The sequence below is a fragment of the Salvelinus namaycush genome, chromosome 32, assembly GCF_016432855.1.
Source record: "Salvelinus namaycush isolate Seneca chromosome 32, SaNama_1.0, whole genome shotgun sequence".
In the NCBI taxonomy this organism is placed as follows: Eukaryota; Metazoa; Chordata; class Actinopteri; order Salmoniformes; family Salmonidae; genus Salvelinus; species Salvelinus namaycush.
The window spans coordinates 8,461,405-8,481,153 of NC_052338.1; the positions used below are offsets into that span (position 1 = coordinate 8,461,405).

At 44.4% G+C, this 19,749-nt stretch overlaps 1 protein-coding gene across 2 annotated transcripts in view; it reads right to left on the bottom strand.

Annotated features, from left to right (window-relative positions):
• LOC120026916 (poliovirus receptor-like) overlaps window positions 1–19,749 on the bottom strand; it is a 76,738-nt gene that overhangs the window by 23,859 nt on the left and 33,130 nt on the right. Inside the window, exon 7 of one of the 2 annotated variants that reach the window (XM_038971660.1) lies at window positions 16,006–19,312. The exons of the other annotated variant lie outside the window; for it this stretch is intronic. Within the exon in view, the coding sequence (XP_038827588.1) occupies window positions 18,762–19,312 (551 nt within the window). The 3' untranslated portion in view covers window positions 16,006–18,761. Of the gene's footprint in view, window positions 1–16,005; window positions 19,313–19,749 lie in introns of those variants that run through there. 2 annotated transcript variants of the gene reach the window in all.

Here is a 19,749-nt window from a genome sequence, read left to right on the forward strand (position 1 = left end):
ATGTGATGTTAAGGCATCCGACATGAAACAAACAGTGATTTATATTCAAGGCCATGTTAGCGGTAGCCTCCGTGCTCAGGCAGCCTAGCTAAGCTAGCGCTAAGGCCTAGGGGGAGACTGGAGCCTTTCAGGGGCAGCCAATGGCGGGAGGAGAGGGGGGAGAGGAGCGGACACCAGAAACCCTTTGACGGAGGCGAGACGGAACACACACACAGTGAGAGAGAGATACGGCTACACACACAAACACACCATCTCCACCGCTGCTCAACAGAGCAGAGGGTAGATGGAATACACACAAAAACAATTAAATATCTACAGTTTACACACAGACACACAAGCCATATTCAACAGAGCATAACTCTGCAGCTCCACAGCTCTTCAACAGAGATGGAACACACATCCCCTTCCCCTTTTTCCTCCACACTCCACAGCCCTTGGGCAGAGGGTAGGAAGCCTCCCCAGAGACAGAGCACGTTTCTACTGCTAGAAAGTGACTACAGGAGAGAGGGCTACTCAGTCAGGAGCACAGGGGGGGTGGAGAGGTAGGGGAATCAGGAGAAACGTGATGGGAGTGAAGGGGTTGAGGGATTGGGGGTTAGGGGGGGGGGGGGGGGGGGGGGGTTGACAACTCGCCAACTGTGGAAATGTGAGCAGAAACCCACACCGGCCCCCAATGGCCCCTCAGGTCACACCAAGCGCTCTGTATCCCTCCTCTCCTCCATCGCTCTCTCTCTCCATTTCTCTTACTCTCTCCATCTGGCCTTCTCAGCTGTCCGGGTGCTTCAGACATCTCCATCCTCCTCTTTTCTCGCTCTCCTCCGATCTATGTCTCTCTTTCCCATCTGCCGTGTGTGGAATGTGTGTGGATCTGTGTGTGTATATTCCACCAATGTCATGTCGGTCTCCTTCCACACAGATGATGATGGGGGGGTACTGTCATGGCGCACTTGGGGGGGGGGGGGGGGACTGGTTACACCCCCATCCTCATACCCCATGACACACTGTCTGAATATTAACATGGAATATGATTAACATGGCAAGGTGTGTGAGAGGCATGCAGAACCATGGGCACACACACGGACAGACGCAGGCATGGATACAGAATGTACAATAGATCCCATGCACACAGCAAGGGGTTGCATTGCTCATTCCTCACACAGCAGAGCACACAGACACAAGTATTACACGCTGTAGACACACACAGCCTCTGCATGAAAAGAAAACTAGTCCATCCTGAATTCTCAACACACCGCAGAAACAGACATAGCGCTGTTCAACTGTCAGAAACACACGCACAGGGGCACACACACACACACACACACACACACACACACACACAACATACAAATGAAGTTGATTGTTCGCAGCACGCAGACACGACAGCGCACGCTGCTTACTGTACATACAGCAGCAGACACGTACACGTTGACAGAATACAGCGAGCTGGAGCTGACAGCCTCCTCCATCCTCCCAGTGAACACCGCACATCAACACACTGACTGGTCCAGGCTCCTAAAAGCATTAACACTCCTGGGCTTTTTGCTATTTCATGGCAAGCAGCAGGTTGTTCTATTATTCATAGTGGGAGAGAGAAAGAATGAAGAGGAGTGGGAGAGACACAGAGAGAGGGGGAGGACAGAAGGAGAAAGAGAGAGAGCGCAAGAGAATGGGAAAACACTGAAACGGGCTTTATGAATTCTGGGCCTATAATCATATGCTGCACATTGCATTTGGCTAAAGTGCCTGAACACATGGGAAATCCAAACCAACACACACGGCGGCGGCGCGCCCCGTTGAATAAACGTAAGAGCTTTAATGTGCACAACACGCCACAAACACTGAACACACACACCGCAAATTATTATCGTCGGCATGGAGAGCAGATGCGCGTTAAAGCGTGCTCACACACTGGGTATGGAAATGCCTTTATGCGCTGAACAAACTGAAGACGCTCTGAGCACACAGCGCAAGTTCAGGCGTGCGTTATGAACACACCCCAATGCACAGAGGACCCGTGTTAAGTAAACAGAATTTGGAGAGTTCCAAATGTCACACAATCTATATACAGAGCGCTAGGATTGACCGTTGTGGACTCTGCTTCGAAACTGCTTTCCCCCACAACAAACAATCTCTCACACACACACAGCGATGCGAATCCCACCAGGCACTACAGTAATCATCTCCGTGCCGTTAAGTGCATAGGGCAAGACGCCAATGACCTGAAGGGGAATCTTCTTGGTCCAAGACATGATCCGGACATGATCCGGAATACAGCAACACACAGCTATATAAAGGTCAATAGTGTAATTCCTTTACAACAACGGGTATGACATAGGGAAACCCAGGGGACAGAGGATACAGAGACCCATAGACCCACGTGGCAGTTTGTGGGGACTTTTGAATATGTGTGGTAACCCGCTTGTTGCTTCAAATGGCCTTGCAGACAATGCTAAAAATCAGTCTGTCGGACCCCCAATGCGAGAAAACTACATTTTTACTGTGCTGCCAAAACAATGTAACTAGAAAAAAATATGAACTGGTGATAACGTTAAGACTTTTTCATTTTCGTAATTTCTGCATAAGGCCTGTTTTCTTCAGTATGTAGCCCCAGGGCAGTGTGTCAAACTCATTACAGGGAGTGTCCGCTGGTTTTGGGGTTTTCCCTTTCAATTAGGCCCTAGACAACCAGGTGAGGGGAGTTCCTTATAATCAGTGACCTTAATTCCTCAATCAAGTGCAGGGGAGCAGCAAAAACCTGCAGACACTCGGCCCTCGGGGGAATGACTTTGACACTGATCTATATTATTATGCTGATCTATATTATTTTCTACAGTACTACAAAAAAGATTCACCTGTTAAACAGTGAACATTAACAATAGTCCATTTTGAGTTGAGCCATTTTCTCATGTTCTATGCTACAGGAATCGTGTTATTCTACTGTATAGGATTCATGCACTGCAGGCTACATTGAATTTGATTGAATAGATTGATGAGCTTTGAATTGAATTAAAGCCAGTATTGTACCCCATAACGTTATTCTAACTATGGACGGCACACTTAGTATTAACCAGATCCTGGTCACTCTCCTCTCTAGTCATATTGAATGAGATTGAATAGATTGGGCCTCGAATTGAATTAAAGCATTTTGTGCGATATTGTATAGCTTTAACTGAGTATAGCATTAACATAGCGATAAAGATCCCCGTTGCACTCGTCGCACCATTTAATTTCCCTCTGGCCTGAAGGTCGTTCTCCCGCCTCCTCTTTATGGGTGACACACAGCAAACTGCGAGACGCACTCTGCCAGGCGAGTGGCGACCCAGTGGGAGAAAGACAACCAGACTGCCAGCCCGTTCACATGGCATCCCACGACAGACAGAAGCCATGGCACATATCACAACACTGACGCCAGTATAGCGGGAAATGGGTCGTGGGGCGTAATAACGAGGGTACAAGGCAGGCACAACGGAAAGTGTAGAAATGACAGTAAAATATAGGGGTTTTACAGTGCTGCCACCCAGTCATGGGGACAACAGGTCATTAATTGTGGATAGAGGCATGATTAGACTTCCCTATTAGTTACTGTGTCAGTGGGGTGGGGTGGGCGACAGTATAGTCTGCTGCTGCTCTCAGTAACGACTGTCATGACATATAGATCAGTGGCGGGGTGAGAGAGAGGGGGAAGAATGATAGACAGAAAAAGATGTAAGAGAGATACATTGTATGTGCGTTTGTGTACCTAAAACGAAGACAAAGCAATAACCCCATTCCTCCTCAAAGGAATTGACAATGAAACCGAGACACAAAAGGTCCGACAATTCTTCTAATGGATCTTCGCCTGGGTGCGCGGCTCCACATGGGTGCCCATTACCCAGCAGTCAGTGCTTTGAGACCACGGGGCCGAACCGCCCACTCAGGATTTCGTGTGTAATCAGGCCGAGCAGGTGAGCCACGCTCGGCTCGCCGTCTCTCCTCGTCAGGCTAACGCAAGCGGATGGATGGATGGAGTCTTGGACGGGTGATAGAATGAAGGAGTGACAGCTGGGTCAACGGCAGCGAGGGAAGAATAGAGAGATGGGAGTCATAGGATGGACTCGTCTATTAAGACGGTAAAGACGGTGAAAGGTAGTGGCAAGATGTCTCCATGTGTGCCGAGGGAAGAGGCCTTGAGAAGCGTAGCCATGATGAACTGGATTTGGTTAGTGATGCTGCTGTGTGAGAGGGCGAGACAGCGTGGGCGTATGTGTCCGCGAGACAGAGCGATAGGGAAAACAGAGGAAGACAGATAATGAAATGGAGAAGAGGGAGAGAAAGAGGAAATGTGTATATGAATATTTATGTGTTTACTGTACATACGTGCGTGTACACTCCCACAATCACGTGTACCGTGAGTTAACCAAATAAAGATAGACGATATGGATTGAGTGATGTGAAAGCGGAGATGAGACTCCATTATATCACCCTGACGTTTGTCGGGCAGAGGCAGTGGCTAGACGAAGACGGAGTGAGGGATGAAAGACAAATTAAACTGATATCCCGGGTGAAGATCCTGACAACGAGATATGATCCGTCGGCTGAATGAGAGATGGAGAGGGGATAGACTGACAATACCCCAATTTCCCCAGTCTTCAAAATGAGAACGTGAGTGAGCGTGTTCAAGAGGTAGACGGACGGATGGATGGAGAAAATGAGAGGGAAATACAAGACATGAAGCAATATGGTGATCTGCACAATGACGAGTGTGAGAGTGACTGATACAGAGAAAGGTGACAGAGAGAGGTGGTGAAGGGAGCGAGTGAAAAGAGCGAGAGAAAGACAGGTGAAAAGATGGATGACAGAGAGATATGAGAGATGAGAATGGACAGAGGGGTTGAGTGGCTCTTCATCACGCACTGAATTGGTAGGTAAATATTTAAGGAATGAAAAAGCTCTCTCTTTCTCTCTTGATGCTCTCTCTGATGGAAAGGTGTAGGATAAACAATCCAAGCTGTTTTTGTTCAAACTAATCCTCACATTCTCTAGAAGCTGATAGATGTTGAACAAACAAATTCAAAGGCATTCCCACAAAAACATCTAAAATAATAGAATAGGCATTCCCACAAACTGTAGAAACGTTCTGTTCAGTACAACACATAAATAGAATGAGAAAAAAACACACACCCTATACACACACACGCCCAATCATCCACCCACGCACACAAACACACACAAATCTACAAACAGACCTACACACATATCTACACACATCAATCAGCAACCCCCCTCCACACACACTCCCTAGTCATCCCATCTTTGATTCCTTCTGCAGAGATGATGATTAAAAGAAAAAACCTACAATGAAAATCAACCCAGAACGTACAGAAGCGCGTCATTTTTTCCTCTCCATCTCTTCTCCTGGTTATGATCTAGCGCAACTCTGGAGTGGGAGCTGCCTGTTGGGAATCATTGCTGGCGGGGAAAGTGCTGGATTAAACACGGAATTATCTGCAGAATGCCTGGAGCCACACACACACACACACATAACACACACACATAACACACACACAATCGCGCACACACCCTCCACTTCGCATCAAAATCATTTCCGTCTCACAGATCTATTCTTAGGCGCAAGAATATCCCCTTCCTCACGCATACTCAAACTCATAAAGGACTAGCGGAATGTTGGAAAACCAGAGGCGCTGTTGCATAGCGCTCCTTCCGTGGAGCGAGTCGCCAATCTCTGGTACCATCCACTCTAAGAACACCAATTAACCATGACTGGATTGAAGTGACGCCACTGAAACAGGGTTATTGTGGTCTGTCGGATGGAGCAATGGGCTGATGACCAGGAGGCTTGCGAGGGACATAAACTTAAGTGGAGGGAATGGAGTGCGGCACTATTGTGCCTCTGGAGAATCGGTTTGAAACTAAACTCTGTACATAGCTTGGTGAATAAATAATGAAAGTTAATTGGGGGGACAGAATATAAATGTAACGGTACGCTAAATATAGTGTTCTAGATGGGGGAGAAAACATCATGGCTGTGGATTTAAAGGGGCACTCAACAGTTCTAACAATAAAGTGGCACCTCACCACTGTTTTGGGAAACAGCGAAGGGATAGGGTGGGTTTACAATTACATTGTTTACAAACAGTGGAGTATAACAAGCTTATAATTCGAGTTCTGAATGGTTAAGACAGTTGAACTAATGTCATGAGGCATGTATAAAAAAATTACTTAAAACCTCTACCTCGCTCAAAACAGGGCTGCCAGACAAGCTCTTCATTGCTCTACACGAATTAACGTCAACCAAATGCACCAGCATCTCTCACAGCTTCCCGTTTAACATTACTATCCAGTCTTTTGATTTTCTTTAGGAATGTAACATTTTTCGAGAAACTGCAGTATTTCTCGGACCAATGTGTATACTAGCAACAAGCATAACCACCAAACCAGACAGGCAAATTCAAGGCATCTGACACCACCAAGGACACATCTACAGTTTTATACAGAGCCGTCACTGAACTCACATTTCTTAGGCACAAAGTAAATCCACCTTCAAGAAGACAATAAAAGTTAATCTACTGGATCCACCATATGACTGGAGACATACTAGTGTTACTAGAAATTCTACCGAATGTTAAATGTATTACCTGTCAGCTTTTTAAATTCTCTGTAATGTCTAATTGTTAAATGATTATGTATTTTTGTAAATTGTAATTGTTTGTAATCTCTTTTTAGTTCTGTGTTGGGACCCCAGGAAGATTTGCTGACATTATGGCATCAGCTAAATGTGGATCCTAAAATAGTTATGTTTTTCAAGAATAAATGGATATACAGTATGTATCATTCATTTAACAGTACAAAATGGATATACAGTGCCTTCAGAAAGTATTCATACCCCTTGACGTATTCCACATTGTTTTTACAGCCTGAATTCAAAATGTATAATTTTTTTTGCAAAAATGACCTTTTTTGCAAATGTACTGAAAATGAAATACTGAAATATCTAATTTACATACACCACCGTTCAAAAGCTTTGGGTCATTTAGAAAATGCCTTGTTTTTGAAAGAAAAGCACATTTTTTGTCCATTAAAATAACATGAAATTGATCAGAAATACAGTGTAGACATTGTTAATGTTGTAAATGACTATTGTAGCTGGAAACGGCTGATTTTTAATGGAATATCTACATAGGCGTACAGAGGACCATTTTCAGCAACCATCACTCCTGTGTTCCAATGGCACGTTGTGTTAGCTAATCCAAGTTTATAATTTTAAAAGGCTAATTGATCATTAGAAAACCCTTTGGCAATTATGTTAGCACAACTGAAAACTGTTGTTCTGATTAAAGAAGTAATAAAACTGGCCTTCTTTAGACTAGTTGAGTATCTGGAGCATCAGCATTTTTGGGTTCGAATACAGGCTCAAAATGGCCAGAAACAAAGACCTTTCTTCTGAAACTCATCAGTCTATTCTTGTTCTGAGAAATGAAGGCTATTCCATGCAAGAAATTGCCAAGAAACTGAAGCTCTCGTACAACGCTGTGTAGTACTCCCTTCACAGAACAGTGCAAACTGGCCCTAACCAGAATAGAAAGAGGAGTGGGAGGTCCCGGTGCACAACTGAGCAAGAGGACAAGTACATTGGAGAGTCTAGTTTGAGAAACAGACGCCTCACAATTCCTCAACTGGCGGCTTCATTAAATAGTACCCACAAACAAAACACCAGTCTCAATGTCAACAGTGAAGAGGCGACTCCAGGATAATGGCATTCTAGGCAGAGTTCCTCTGTCAAGTGTCTGTGTTCTTTTGCCCATCTTAATCTTTTCTTTTTATTGGCCAGTCTGAGATAGGGCTTTTTCTTTGCAACTCTGCCTAGAGTTATTTAAAAAACAAGTACATTTCTCAGTGACCCCAAACTTTTAGCGTACACTACCGGTCAAACATTTTAGAACACCTACTCATTCAAGGGTTTTTCTTTACTTTTACTATTTTCTATATTGTAGAATAATAGTGAAGGCATCAAAACTATGAAATCTACAAATAGCCACCCTTTGCCTTGACAGTTTTGCACACTCTTGGCATTCTCTCAACCAGCTTCATGAGGTAGTCACCTGAAATGCATTTCAATTAACAGGTGTGCCTTGTTAAAAGTTCATTTGTGGAATTTCTTTCCTTCTTAATGCGTTGGAGCCAATCAGTTGTGTTGTGACAAGGTAAGGGGTATACAGAAGATAGCCCTATTTGGTAAAAGACCAAGTCCATATTATGGCAAGAACAGCTCAAATAAGCAAAGAGAAATGACAGTCCATCATTACTTTAAGACATGAAGGTCAATACAGAACATGTCAAGAACTGTAAACGTTTTTTCAATGCAGTCGCAAAAACCATCAAGCGCTATGATGAAACTGGCTCTCTCTGCTGCAGAGAATAAGTTCATTAGTTACCAGCCTGAGAAATTGCAGCCCAAATAAATGCTTCACAGAGTTCAAGTAACAGACACATCTCAACATCAACTGTTCAGAGGAGACTGTGAAATCAGGCCTTCATGGTCAAATTACTGCAAAGAAACAACTACTAAAGGACACCAATAAGAAGAAGAGAGACTTGCTTGGGTCAAGAAACACATGGACATTCGACTGGTGGAAATGTGTCCTTTGGTCTGTAGTCTAAATTTAAGATTTTTGGTTCCAACCGCAGTGTTTTTTGAGACGAGGTGTGGGTGAACGGATGATCTCCGCATGTGTATTTCCCACCGTAAAGCATGGAGGAGGAGGTGTTATAATGTGGGGGGGCTTTGCTGGTGACACTGTCAGTGATTTATTTAGAATTCAAGGCACACTTAACCAGCATGGCTAACACAGCATTCTGCAGTGAAACGCCATCCCATCTGGTTTGGGCTTAGTGGGACTATCATTTGTTTTTCAACAGGACAATAACCCAACACCTCCAGGCTGTGTAAGGGCTATTTGACCAAGAAGGAGAGCGATGGAGTGCTGCATCTGTTATTTTAATAAATTAGCAAAAATGTATAAAAACCTGTTTTTGCTTTGTCATTATGGGGGTATTGTGTTTAGAACAAAAATATTGAAACAATTCTAGAATAAGACTGTAAGGTAACACAATGTGGAAAAAGTGAAGGTGTCTGAATACTTTCCGAAGGCACTGTATATGCCTCATCACAATTCTATCTCGGAGGTCTACAAACAGTTCCTTGGACTTCATGGCATATTTTCTGCTCTGACATGCACTGTCAACTGTGGGATCTCATATAAAAACAGGTGTTTCTTTCTAAATCATGTACAAACAATTGAAATTGGCCAGAGACTCCAATCAAGTCGCCGTTTTCAATAAACATGAGAAGAAAAAAAAAAAGAAAAAAAAAACATTTTGAATTCCGGCCGCAGCAGAACATGTGGAATAAGACCGGGGGGTATGAATACTTTCTGAAGATCTCAGCAATAGCAGATTGCCCCCTTTAAATAATATCAATTGAATTGTGAGCTTAAGATAGTGTACTAGACGGAGGAGAAAACATATATATAAAATGGTAGTGAGTTTAAAGCCCTCTAGACAGTATATTTGGCTGTGAGCAGTGGTGCAGGACTGAGCATGACTATCACTTCGCAGCCAACATAACAAGGTTTCGATAACTGGTGCTCTGGCCATCATTTCGCAGGGAACGATGGGCACCAGAGAAGCGATGGTGCAGTGGTGCGTTTCAGGGGTGTCCGTCTTATCTTTTCAAGCCAGAGAGAGAAGAGAAAGAGAGTAGCCGTTTGGTATCTCTCACCCTTTGCTTTTGTCACCGCTGTACAGAGCCGAACCAAAAATGACATGTCCAGTCTCCAAGTGCCCACGGTCAACTTCCTCTCCCTGTCTCAGTGTCACTTCCTTGGTTCTCTGTTCTGAACCTTGTCATTGTAGCTAGCGAGCCAGTGCTATCCATTACCCACTGCCTTGGGATCAGTTAGGATCAGCTACTGTAGACCGCATAACACCACATACCGACAGGTGACCACTTTGTGGGTGGTTGGTAAATGCTGATTCCAGATCAGCTGGAAAGCTATCACTGGACTGTCCATTACCCACTGTCCTAGGATCAATTAGCTTAACCCACATCACCTCAGATACTGACAGGTAACCACTGTGAGAGGTTAGTGGAGGCTGATTCCAGGTCAGATGGTAAGCCATAGCACCTCAGGAAATACATTGAATCCTGTTGCTACATTTGCCTTATCAAAGGTGCTGCAGCGATGTAAGCTCGCTCTGAGTTTTCCCTCATGCGCAGGTTCACGCGTAAGACGCCACACCTGCGAAATGTGAACTCCACTGCTGATGACTAATTTCACAAAAACAGCGAGGGACATGTGATCTTTCACACAGGTATCACACATTACTGTGGGCTTTTCCTGGCAGCTGCTGTTTTTAGAATGACCTCGTACCCCTGCACATCGACTTGGTACTGGTACTCCCTGTATAGGGCAGCAGGTAGCCTAGCGGTTAAGAATGTTGGGCCAGTAACCCAAAAGGTCGCTGGTTTGAATCCCCAAGACAACTAGGTGAAAAATCTAATGGTGTGCCCTTGATCAAGGCCCATAACCTTACTTGTAAGTCGATTTGGATAAAACTTCTGCTAAATGACAAAAAAATACTGAGTGTACAAAACATTAGGAACACTTTCCATGACACTGACCAGGTGAAAGCTATGAGCCCTTATTCATATCACCAGTTAAATCCACTTCAATCAGTGTAGATTTTTCAAGCCTTGAAACAATTGAGACATGGATTGTGTATGTGTACCATTCAGAGGGTGAATGGGCAAGACAAAGTATTTAAGTGCTTTTGAATGGGGTTTGGTAGTAGGTGCCAGCCGCACCGGTTAGTGTGTCTGCTGGGTTTTTCACGCTTCACAATTTCCCGTGTGTATCTAGAATGGTCCACCACCCAAAGGACAACTTGACAACTGTGGGAAGCATTGGAGTCAACATGGGCCAGGAACTCTTGACACCTTGTAGAGTCCATGCCCCGACGAATTGAGGCTGTTCTGAGGGCAAAAGGGGTGCAACTCAATATTAGGAAGGTGCTCCTAATGTTTTGTACACTCAGTGTATATAGCCATGTTATTTTTACTCGTTATTGGTATTCACTGTGTATTTATTCCTCGTGTCACTATATTTTTACTGCATTGTTGGAAAAGGACCCGAAAGTAAGCATTTCACTGTTAGTCTACACCTGTTGTTTACAAAGCATGTTACAAATAAAATGTTACTTGATTTTGATTTGAGCTCTCAGGTGCTGTGACAACTGACAGCAAAACAGACACAAATGTGACAGTTTCTGATGAGAAACAGAGAACATTCAGGAGGCGGCAAACTAGTCAACCAGTGAGCAAATCCTGTCCATCTGTACATCCCGCTGAGAGACTGACCTGGAGAAAAGACGCTTTAGGCCATTTATCTGACAATCTATGTCAATGCATTCAGCCTGAGTGGCGCGGGAAAGGTGAGAGCAGAGCAGCTAGGCTCCAGGGCGGTCCACACAGGGCTCAATGAAAGGCCCCCTGCGGCCGTCCACAGCCCTGCCGGTCCATTAATACTGGCCAGCCAGAGTCATTAGTGGCCTGTCGATATATTGTAGGCAGGCAAGCAACCGGCAGACCCGAACTTAGTAGGCTATCAAGCGTTTCTGCTAGCCCTGCCATCCTCTGGCTAAGGTCCCAACCCCAAAGGTAAACAACGAGCTACAGGTCATGTGGGCGAGACACTTATTGGCGAGTCAAGGTAAATTATTTCAAATATTCCGGCATTCAGCATTCCAGTGCAATTTTATGGTCTACTTAGTCTCAACAATGACATTCCACAATAATGCCATGGGAGAATATGTTAGGCTGTTTATTTTACAGTTTTTGTATACATCTCAATTTCAATATAAATTATAATTCTTGACAATTAATTTCTAATTCGGCATGGAATTTTTACATGCCTGGGAATTCTGACATGCCTGTCTTCCATTCATACTGGGGGATAAAGGGTCGTTTCTAATGAAGAAAATAATTAGCATAGACGGTGACCTACAAAATCCAAAATCCACATTCCAAAATCCACATTCTCTAACACATAGGTCTCGTGAGGAAAGAAGTTCCATCTCAGTCACTGTTCAAAACAACGTGGAACTAATCGAATAATATGCAAACACATTTTTTGTGCATGTCAGCTCTACCTGATGACACAATTTTGAAAAACTACATTCCATTACCTTAAAAAATAAACAGGTCTACTTCAGTCGTTATGCGCCCTGGCGCATTATTTAACATTCAGCCTGTGTGCCCCGCCAAAAACAATTGCTATCCTTCCACCTTGTCAGTTGACACCCAAAGATTGTAGATTGTCTGAGGTAATTGTTTGTCATTCACAATGTCTAACCTTTCAAAGCCTTTACATGCCAGCAGACTTGAGGTAGGTTGACTTTCGGAAACTATAATTCCACACCATGTACAGCAGGGATCAGCAGCGGGCCGATTTTTTGTTGAGCGGATGGTCGGGGGGCAGACCATAATTAATTACAAATCATTTGCAGACTGCAAAAAGACCAAAGAGATATAATATTTGACTAAAACACAATTTAAAACCTTGCTTACATTTGCATATGATCACATGCGTCTTTCTATTTTGGGGCCAAATTGGAGAACCCTGGGGCCAGTTGGAGAACCCTGATGTACAGAGATCTTCAAAGGTTATTTTTTCACTACCGTTCCCTTAACTGAAACTATGCCATTCATGTCACAATCGCCTGCATTAGGTCAACAAAGTTAAAAGGTCCGAATGAAGAGAGGGTTTGACAGAGTGCCGCAAAGAGGCGTAGTCAAGGCGACAGACGAGGACCTAAAGTGGCCTCAGGAGGACCATAAACGGTCTCTCTCATAGACTAGTCAAGGATGTTGTGGCAATGTAGTACCACAGGTTTGTCTGAATAAGCCACCTTATTTAAGTCCATCAATATCATTTTGGAACTGTAGCCAACATTAAAAATAACACCATCCAGCCCACTTGTTGTGAACAACTCGTTCAGGGAACCCTCAATGCATCTACTTGAGAAACTGCTCGTTGTCATCAGTAGTCTTGGCATGATGGTTACGCTACGTTTATTATAGCATTGTTACACATGAATAACCCTATAGTTTCTCTAGCACTCTGGGTAATTACACTGGTCTAGATAGGAATGTTGTGGAACAATGTGATAAATGTAACAAAGAACAGACAGTTCTCTGTGTAATACAGTGGCGGTTGGTGCGGTTTAAGATGAGGGAGGATGATTCTTTTTTTATGAACATGGCCTTATTACAGCATATTGGATGACTTTTCATATTCCATTCACCCAGCTGTGTAACATTGATAAGTTTAGGCCATTACATGACTCTCATTTTCCCTGTGCCCATCATGAGGTTGCTACAAACTAGCCTACGAATGAAAGTTTACAACGTAGGTGAACAGCGAGAGAGAATTTTGAGTAATAATGGTGACAGTGACACATTATATACCACCTTGCACAGTCTTGCCTGCATCTAGCTGATCTAGGGTTGCAAACAAGAGCTTCTATTGGACAAATTCAGGTATGTTTATCCCCGTTTTGTTCGCTTCCGCTTAAGAAACGTTTTTTTTTCAACAGAATCGCCGCAATGAATACACCCCTGAACACAAACAGTTCACTTTCATACCGGACACATACAAACAGCTCGTTATATATATATATATATAATTCCTTCTCTCATCTATGTGCTCTCCTCCTCTCACCTTTTCCCTTCGCTTGTGGACTTCAGTGCAGTGCATCAGCTGTCTGTGACCAGGCGAAAACAACTTTAAGCCTAACCTTCATACCATGACTGCTACACACAGCCTACATTGTTGTCAGGTTATAGTCAACATAGGCATTGCTACTAGAACTAAGGCATTAGTAAACCCGCTACAATCATGCAGAACAGTGTGGTCAGCAGCAATCAGTTTAGCAGTTACACCGGCAGGCCCCGGTGGCATTAATTGAATAAAGCCAAAAGCTTACCTTTACTTGGAAGAGTTCCAGTGTCGAACAGCCATAGCCAGCTAGCTAACATAGCATCCCTCTCTGTTAGAGCCGGGTGTTTGAGTAGGCTAAACGATCTAGCTGCATTTGACACTAGCTAAGTAAGTGAAAAGAATATATACTATGAAATATAGCTAGCTCTCTCTCCCTCTCTTGTTCAAAACTGTATAACTAGTCTTTCTCTCTGAGTCGACTACTCACCACATGTAATGCACTGCAGTGCTAGCTAGCTGTAGCTTTCAGTACTCGATTCATTCTCTGATCCTTTGATTGGGTGGACAACATGTCAGTTCATGCAGCAAGAGGTCTGATCGGTTGGAGGACGTCCTCCGGAAGTCGTCATAATTACTGTGTAAGTCTATGGAAGGAGGTGAGAACCATGAGCCTCCTAGGTTTTGAATTGAAGTCAATGTACCCAGAGGAGGACGGAAGCTAGCTGTCCTCCGCCTACACCATGGTGCTACCCTACAGAGTGCTGCTGAGGCTACGGTAGACCTTCATTGCAAAACTGTGTGTTTTAATCAATTATTTGGTCACGTGAATATATTTAATCTGTTTCACTATTTTGTTTTTCTGAAATCCACTGAGGATGGTCCTTCCCTTCTTCCTCTGAGGAACCTCCACTGGTGTAATAATGAGAATCGTTTCAGTTCTATATCGAGGTAGACCTAATAACAGCAAGGGCTAAAGCAAAACATTGTCGATATACATGTTACACACAATCAAATTCACAGACGGACCACTACGCTGTCTGAATGTCACACACAAGACTCAAATCATATTTAGAAATCCATCATACTTTAATAACACCAGAATACAAAAATAATGTGACAGGACAAACTGGAACGAAACACCCACAATGTCAGATGGTGATACAGAAAACATCGTTATACTAGCAGCTTGTAGTGAGAGACAAACATCTGGGAATATAGGAGCATTTTAATATTAGTCATATTCTCCAGGTCATAATCCTGTCAATATTGTGCACAAGAAAAAAAACATACCCCACTGTAGAATTGAGCTGGGAAAAATGAATATCTTATTATGCCAGCAACTAGGCTAACATGACCACATCAATTAGTCATGCTTGTTGCACGTTATGTTCGATTTATTTATACTATGTACACGAGGGACACAGGGAATACTGCATGTGGTGGAATTGTGAATTTAAGGCTTTGTTTGGTTGTCTTGAGATTAGAGTCGGACATGAATTGTAGGCTGTCGTGACCCATTAGGCTTCTTAAAATGACCATCACCACTGCCCTTAGACACGGAGAGTAATTGCATCCCAGAAACTTTGCTTTTTATTCCATGTGAAATTGGTGCTGGTTTACTTCTTAAAAACAGGGAAATGGGGAATGAAAGGTTAAGCCTTTGTAGAGAGAGATGTTCTCTCTCTGTTCATCTTAATAGCAAGATGGACAATGATGATGGAGCCCAACGAGGAACAATCTTGCCCCTGCTAATGGGAGGCATTGCACTCAAGGTGTGTGTCAGGTCGGGGAAAGATATTTGTGTGTGTGTGTGCATTCTATGGGTGAAACAGATCTTGAGAGAAGGTGATTATATGCTCTCATGTGAGTTTATCTGTGGAAGAGAGAGAGAGAGAGAGAGAGAGAGAGAGAGAGAGAGAGAGAGAGAGAGAGAGAGAGAGAGAGAGAGCGAGAGAGAGCGAGAGAGAGCGAGAGAGAGCGAGAGAGAGCGAGAGAGAGCGAGAGAGAGCGAGAGAGAGCGAGCGAGAGCGAGAGCGAGAGCGAGATTATTTTATTATTATGATTATTTATTTTAACTTGTGTGCTTTAACCATTTGTACATTGTTACAACACTGTATATATATAATATAACATTTGTAATGTCTTTATTGTTTTGAAACTTCTGTATGTGTAATGTTTACTGTTAATTTGTATTGTTTATTTCACTTTTGTATAATATCTACCTCACTTGCTTTGGCAATGTTAACACATGTTTCCCATGCCAATAAAGCCCCTTGAATTGAATTGAATTGAATTGAGAGAGAGAGAGAGTGTTTGTGTGGAGAAGATGGTGAGAGCAGCTTGGAGTTCAAGGCCCTCGATAATATAATGTGCCTCTATGTACCAGTAGGCTACAAGATACATGCATTGACACACATGTAATTACAGTAAGGTCATTTGTAGTCATTGGTTATTTTCCAACCAATCCCCATAATAGTAGTCTGTGATAAATGGACCAATTTACCATAATCTACACAGCACTTCTAAAATAACATTTCTTATAGGAAGCCTCGAAGATAAATACACACTTCATTACATGGATATTTTACATCAAGAAATACACAACCAACACTTCACAGAAGACTGTTATTTTTCTTCATTTAAAAAAATGCTTATACCCATTCGCACAAAACTTCATAAGGAAAACAACCCGTTAATTTGGACACAGTGGTGATGATCTGATAATGTGATATGAATATGTGATAAAAGGCAAAGGAGGAGTCGAACACAATATTTTCAGAGCAGCGGCCCGGATACCAATACCCAATCAAGTTTTCATCTGTCAGGGGTGGCACAGGAGACCACTCCAAAGGCCCTTTGAGTCACTCCGGCTCCGCCAGTGAAATATTCATGTCCATGCGGGTCCTCGTGCTAAGCAGTTTCCTATCACCGTCCCCCAACCCCTTCATCAGTGAGGTTACTGTGCATAAAATGAGTGATGAATGACTCCGAGATAAAATCATGATAGGCTTAGCAATCCATATGTATGAAATTATGCAAAACAACTCCTGCATAATATTGAGCTATTACGCGGTGAATCAGCGTGTGGGATATACACACACACAACTCAAAATCCACTCGCCGACACAAATCTGTTCAATCACGCTACACACACCCTTGCACAATTGACACACTCGTCAGCACACCCACGCGCGGCCGCTGCTTTAAAGTGTACGCCGCTAATCCGACAGTGGAACATACCGCGGGTGGGGTTAGCTCCTTACCCTCGTTCCAGGTCTGGCAGAGAGTCAAATTCGGTCCACTCAGAACTCGAAAACACATATGCCGGCCAGGCTTAGAACTAATGGGCCTCGCACATGGTCAGAAATACCCCCACACACAGTCACAGGCGTATTTAATGTGTTACCGCCCCCTCAGAAGGCCAGAAGAGATTACAGAGAGATACAGCAAAATAAATAAAAATACTCCGCCCTGCTAAAAAGTAGTCCGCCCTGCTAAAAAAAAGAGAATATTTCTAAGTCTAAGTAGATAATTGATCATAGACAGTCTACCTCATACCACCTCATAATTCCTACTGTATTCGGGAGCACAATTTCGTAATTTCAGCCTTATGTGCAGCTCGGTTTAACTGGATTAAATCGCACAAGTACTCAATACCAGCCGGAAATCAGCCTCTCTCTCTATCCCTCTGCACAAGATAACGCAAAACACTTTTTCTTCCACTCCTGAATTAAACATGCGGGGTAGGAACAGCTTGTTCTGGTAAAAACAGATAGGGAAATATTCCGCCTCTGCCTCTGATCCTCGAGCGTCGGCGGCGAAACATCTCGTTGCCATTAAAAAGACGGCGCATTGATCGACTTGCCGGGGAAATGGAGTGTGCTCCCTTCTAATTGGTCAAACTGACAGGCAGAGCAGGAGGCACAGTTAGAGATGGGTGTGCCTGTCCATCTGTCAGTGGGTCTGTTATCTGTCCTTAGGCAAACTAGACAAGCTGGTTTTGGACCCTAAGCATGGTAGGCTAGCACACCTCGGACGGTGCCAGCTGACCCGCTGACCCCTGCTTAGCAGTGACATTCCACCAACATGAACAGAGCCAACATTCAGGTGGGAAAAAAACAAAACGGATCTGTTCGCTCCACTTCTCTCGTTCAAACCCCACCCCCGGCTTGGTCTACCATGTCGCTGGTCTCCCAAATGTAAAAGAAAATAATCACAAAGCCATTAGAAAGAAGGAAAAGTGCATGCAAATAAAGTTGGAAACTAAGTTGGTGGGACGAACCTCTGCCTAATAGTCATTAAAACCAAACGTGCTTCCACGAGGCCTTAAGGCCCAAACATCTTGAGAATACAAAGACCATTACATAACACTGTGTATGAATGCCTGTGACGATGCACATTAAGCAAGTTACAGCTTTGTTCCTTGCCCTCTACACCGCGGTTCACCGGAGGACATCTTGAAGCAGTAGCAGTGGTTATAGAACTAGTGTGACCATCTATGAATGCGTCTAAAGTTTTACCATGAAGGTGACATTGAATGGTACATTTCCTTACCAAGAAGAAAAGTCTTTACGATGTTTGCAGTCCTGTGGATTAGTTGGCTACTAACGCAGTCACACGGCCATTCTTCATGTTTCACTTGCTAAGCTGAAATGAAATGGAGCAGTAAGCAGCATCGAATAGGAGATACATCGTTTAATTTTTGGGGTAGACTGACTGACTTCGAGACGTCTAGTCATTCAGCAGTGCCCTCAAGTCATCATTCTGCTTGTCCATCAGTTACAGATCAGTTTCAACTCCTTGTTTTGTTTCTGTAGTGATTTATTTTAATAGAAAATAATCATAAGCGAAGCATGTCTCTATAGTATGCAGGGGAAGGGTGGTTGGTGGTATCATTTCAGAGAGGTGGTTGGAGGTTGGTGGTGGACTCTCCTCCCTGTCCTCAGCTCTCCCTCCTGGACCCAGTTGGTTGACCGTCCCTCTCTAGACGTAGATGGCAGTCCGGGAGATGACCGACCCGTCCCGCTGTGACTCCATGTCGTCATCCAGGTAAATGTTGACCCCTCCCATCTCATCGTCGCGCCGGTGGATGTGATAGGCTGGCGCCATGCCCACGCTGAAGCTGTCGTAGCGCTCCTCTTCCTCCTCCAGGCTGTCGTCGAGTGCGTCGAACTTCCGGCGCTCCGCCTCATCCATTTCGCTGCTCAGCAGGATGTCGTGGGCGGTGGGGTTGGAGCCTGGCGGGCCGTGGAAGTCGTTAACCTTGGCCAGCGCTCCGGGGTCACTCTCGCGGTACGTATAGATGGGTCCGTTGATGTTGGGCCCAGTGCCTCCATTCTTGTTGCCAGCTCCGCCGAAGAGGCGGGCCTTGTTCCCGTAGGCGCCTGGCTCTCCGTTGCCGGGGTAGCCGCGCCGTTGTCGACGACTGCGGGTCACCAGGACGGCAATCAGCGCGCTGACCAGCAGCAGGGCCAGCAGGCTGCCGATGATAGCCCCCGCCACCACGCCCGCGTTGGACGGGTCCACTATGGCCTCTGCAGAGGGGGAGGAGGGGAGCAAAAGGTAGAGACAAAGAAATGGGGGGAGGAAAGTGAGGGGGGGTGGTTGGTTTTTAATGGGCCTCATTCCGTAGGAGTAGTACTGTTGTTCTGGTGCTCTCCTGGTGAGATGCGGTCAGTGAGGTGGTGGTGTCTCGATCAGTGTTGTAGCGATTAGACTGGGATTGATTCCTCCCCTTTAGTTGCAGTTTTTTTGCAGCCCCCCGTTGCCCATTTCTACGGTCCTAGTACGGTTGGTGTGAGCCAAGTTTGAGCCGGTCCACTCTTGTTTCGGTAGAGAAACAAAAATGAGGAAAACATTTTGTGACACACGATGTGACGAATCCCGGGTCTGAGATTTTGACCGAGGCGTACATCGGGCACAACAACGCAGAGACAAGAGAGAGGGACAGGGACAGAGATTAGGAAGTGAA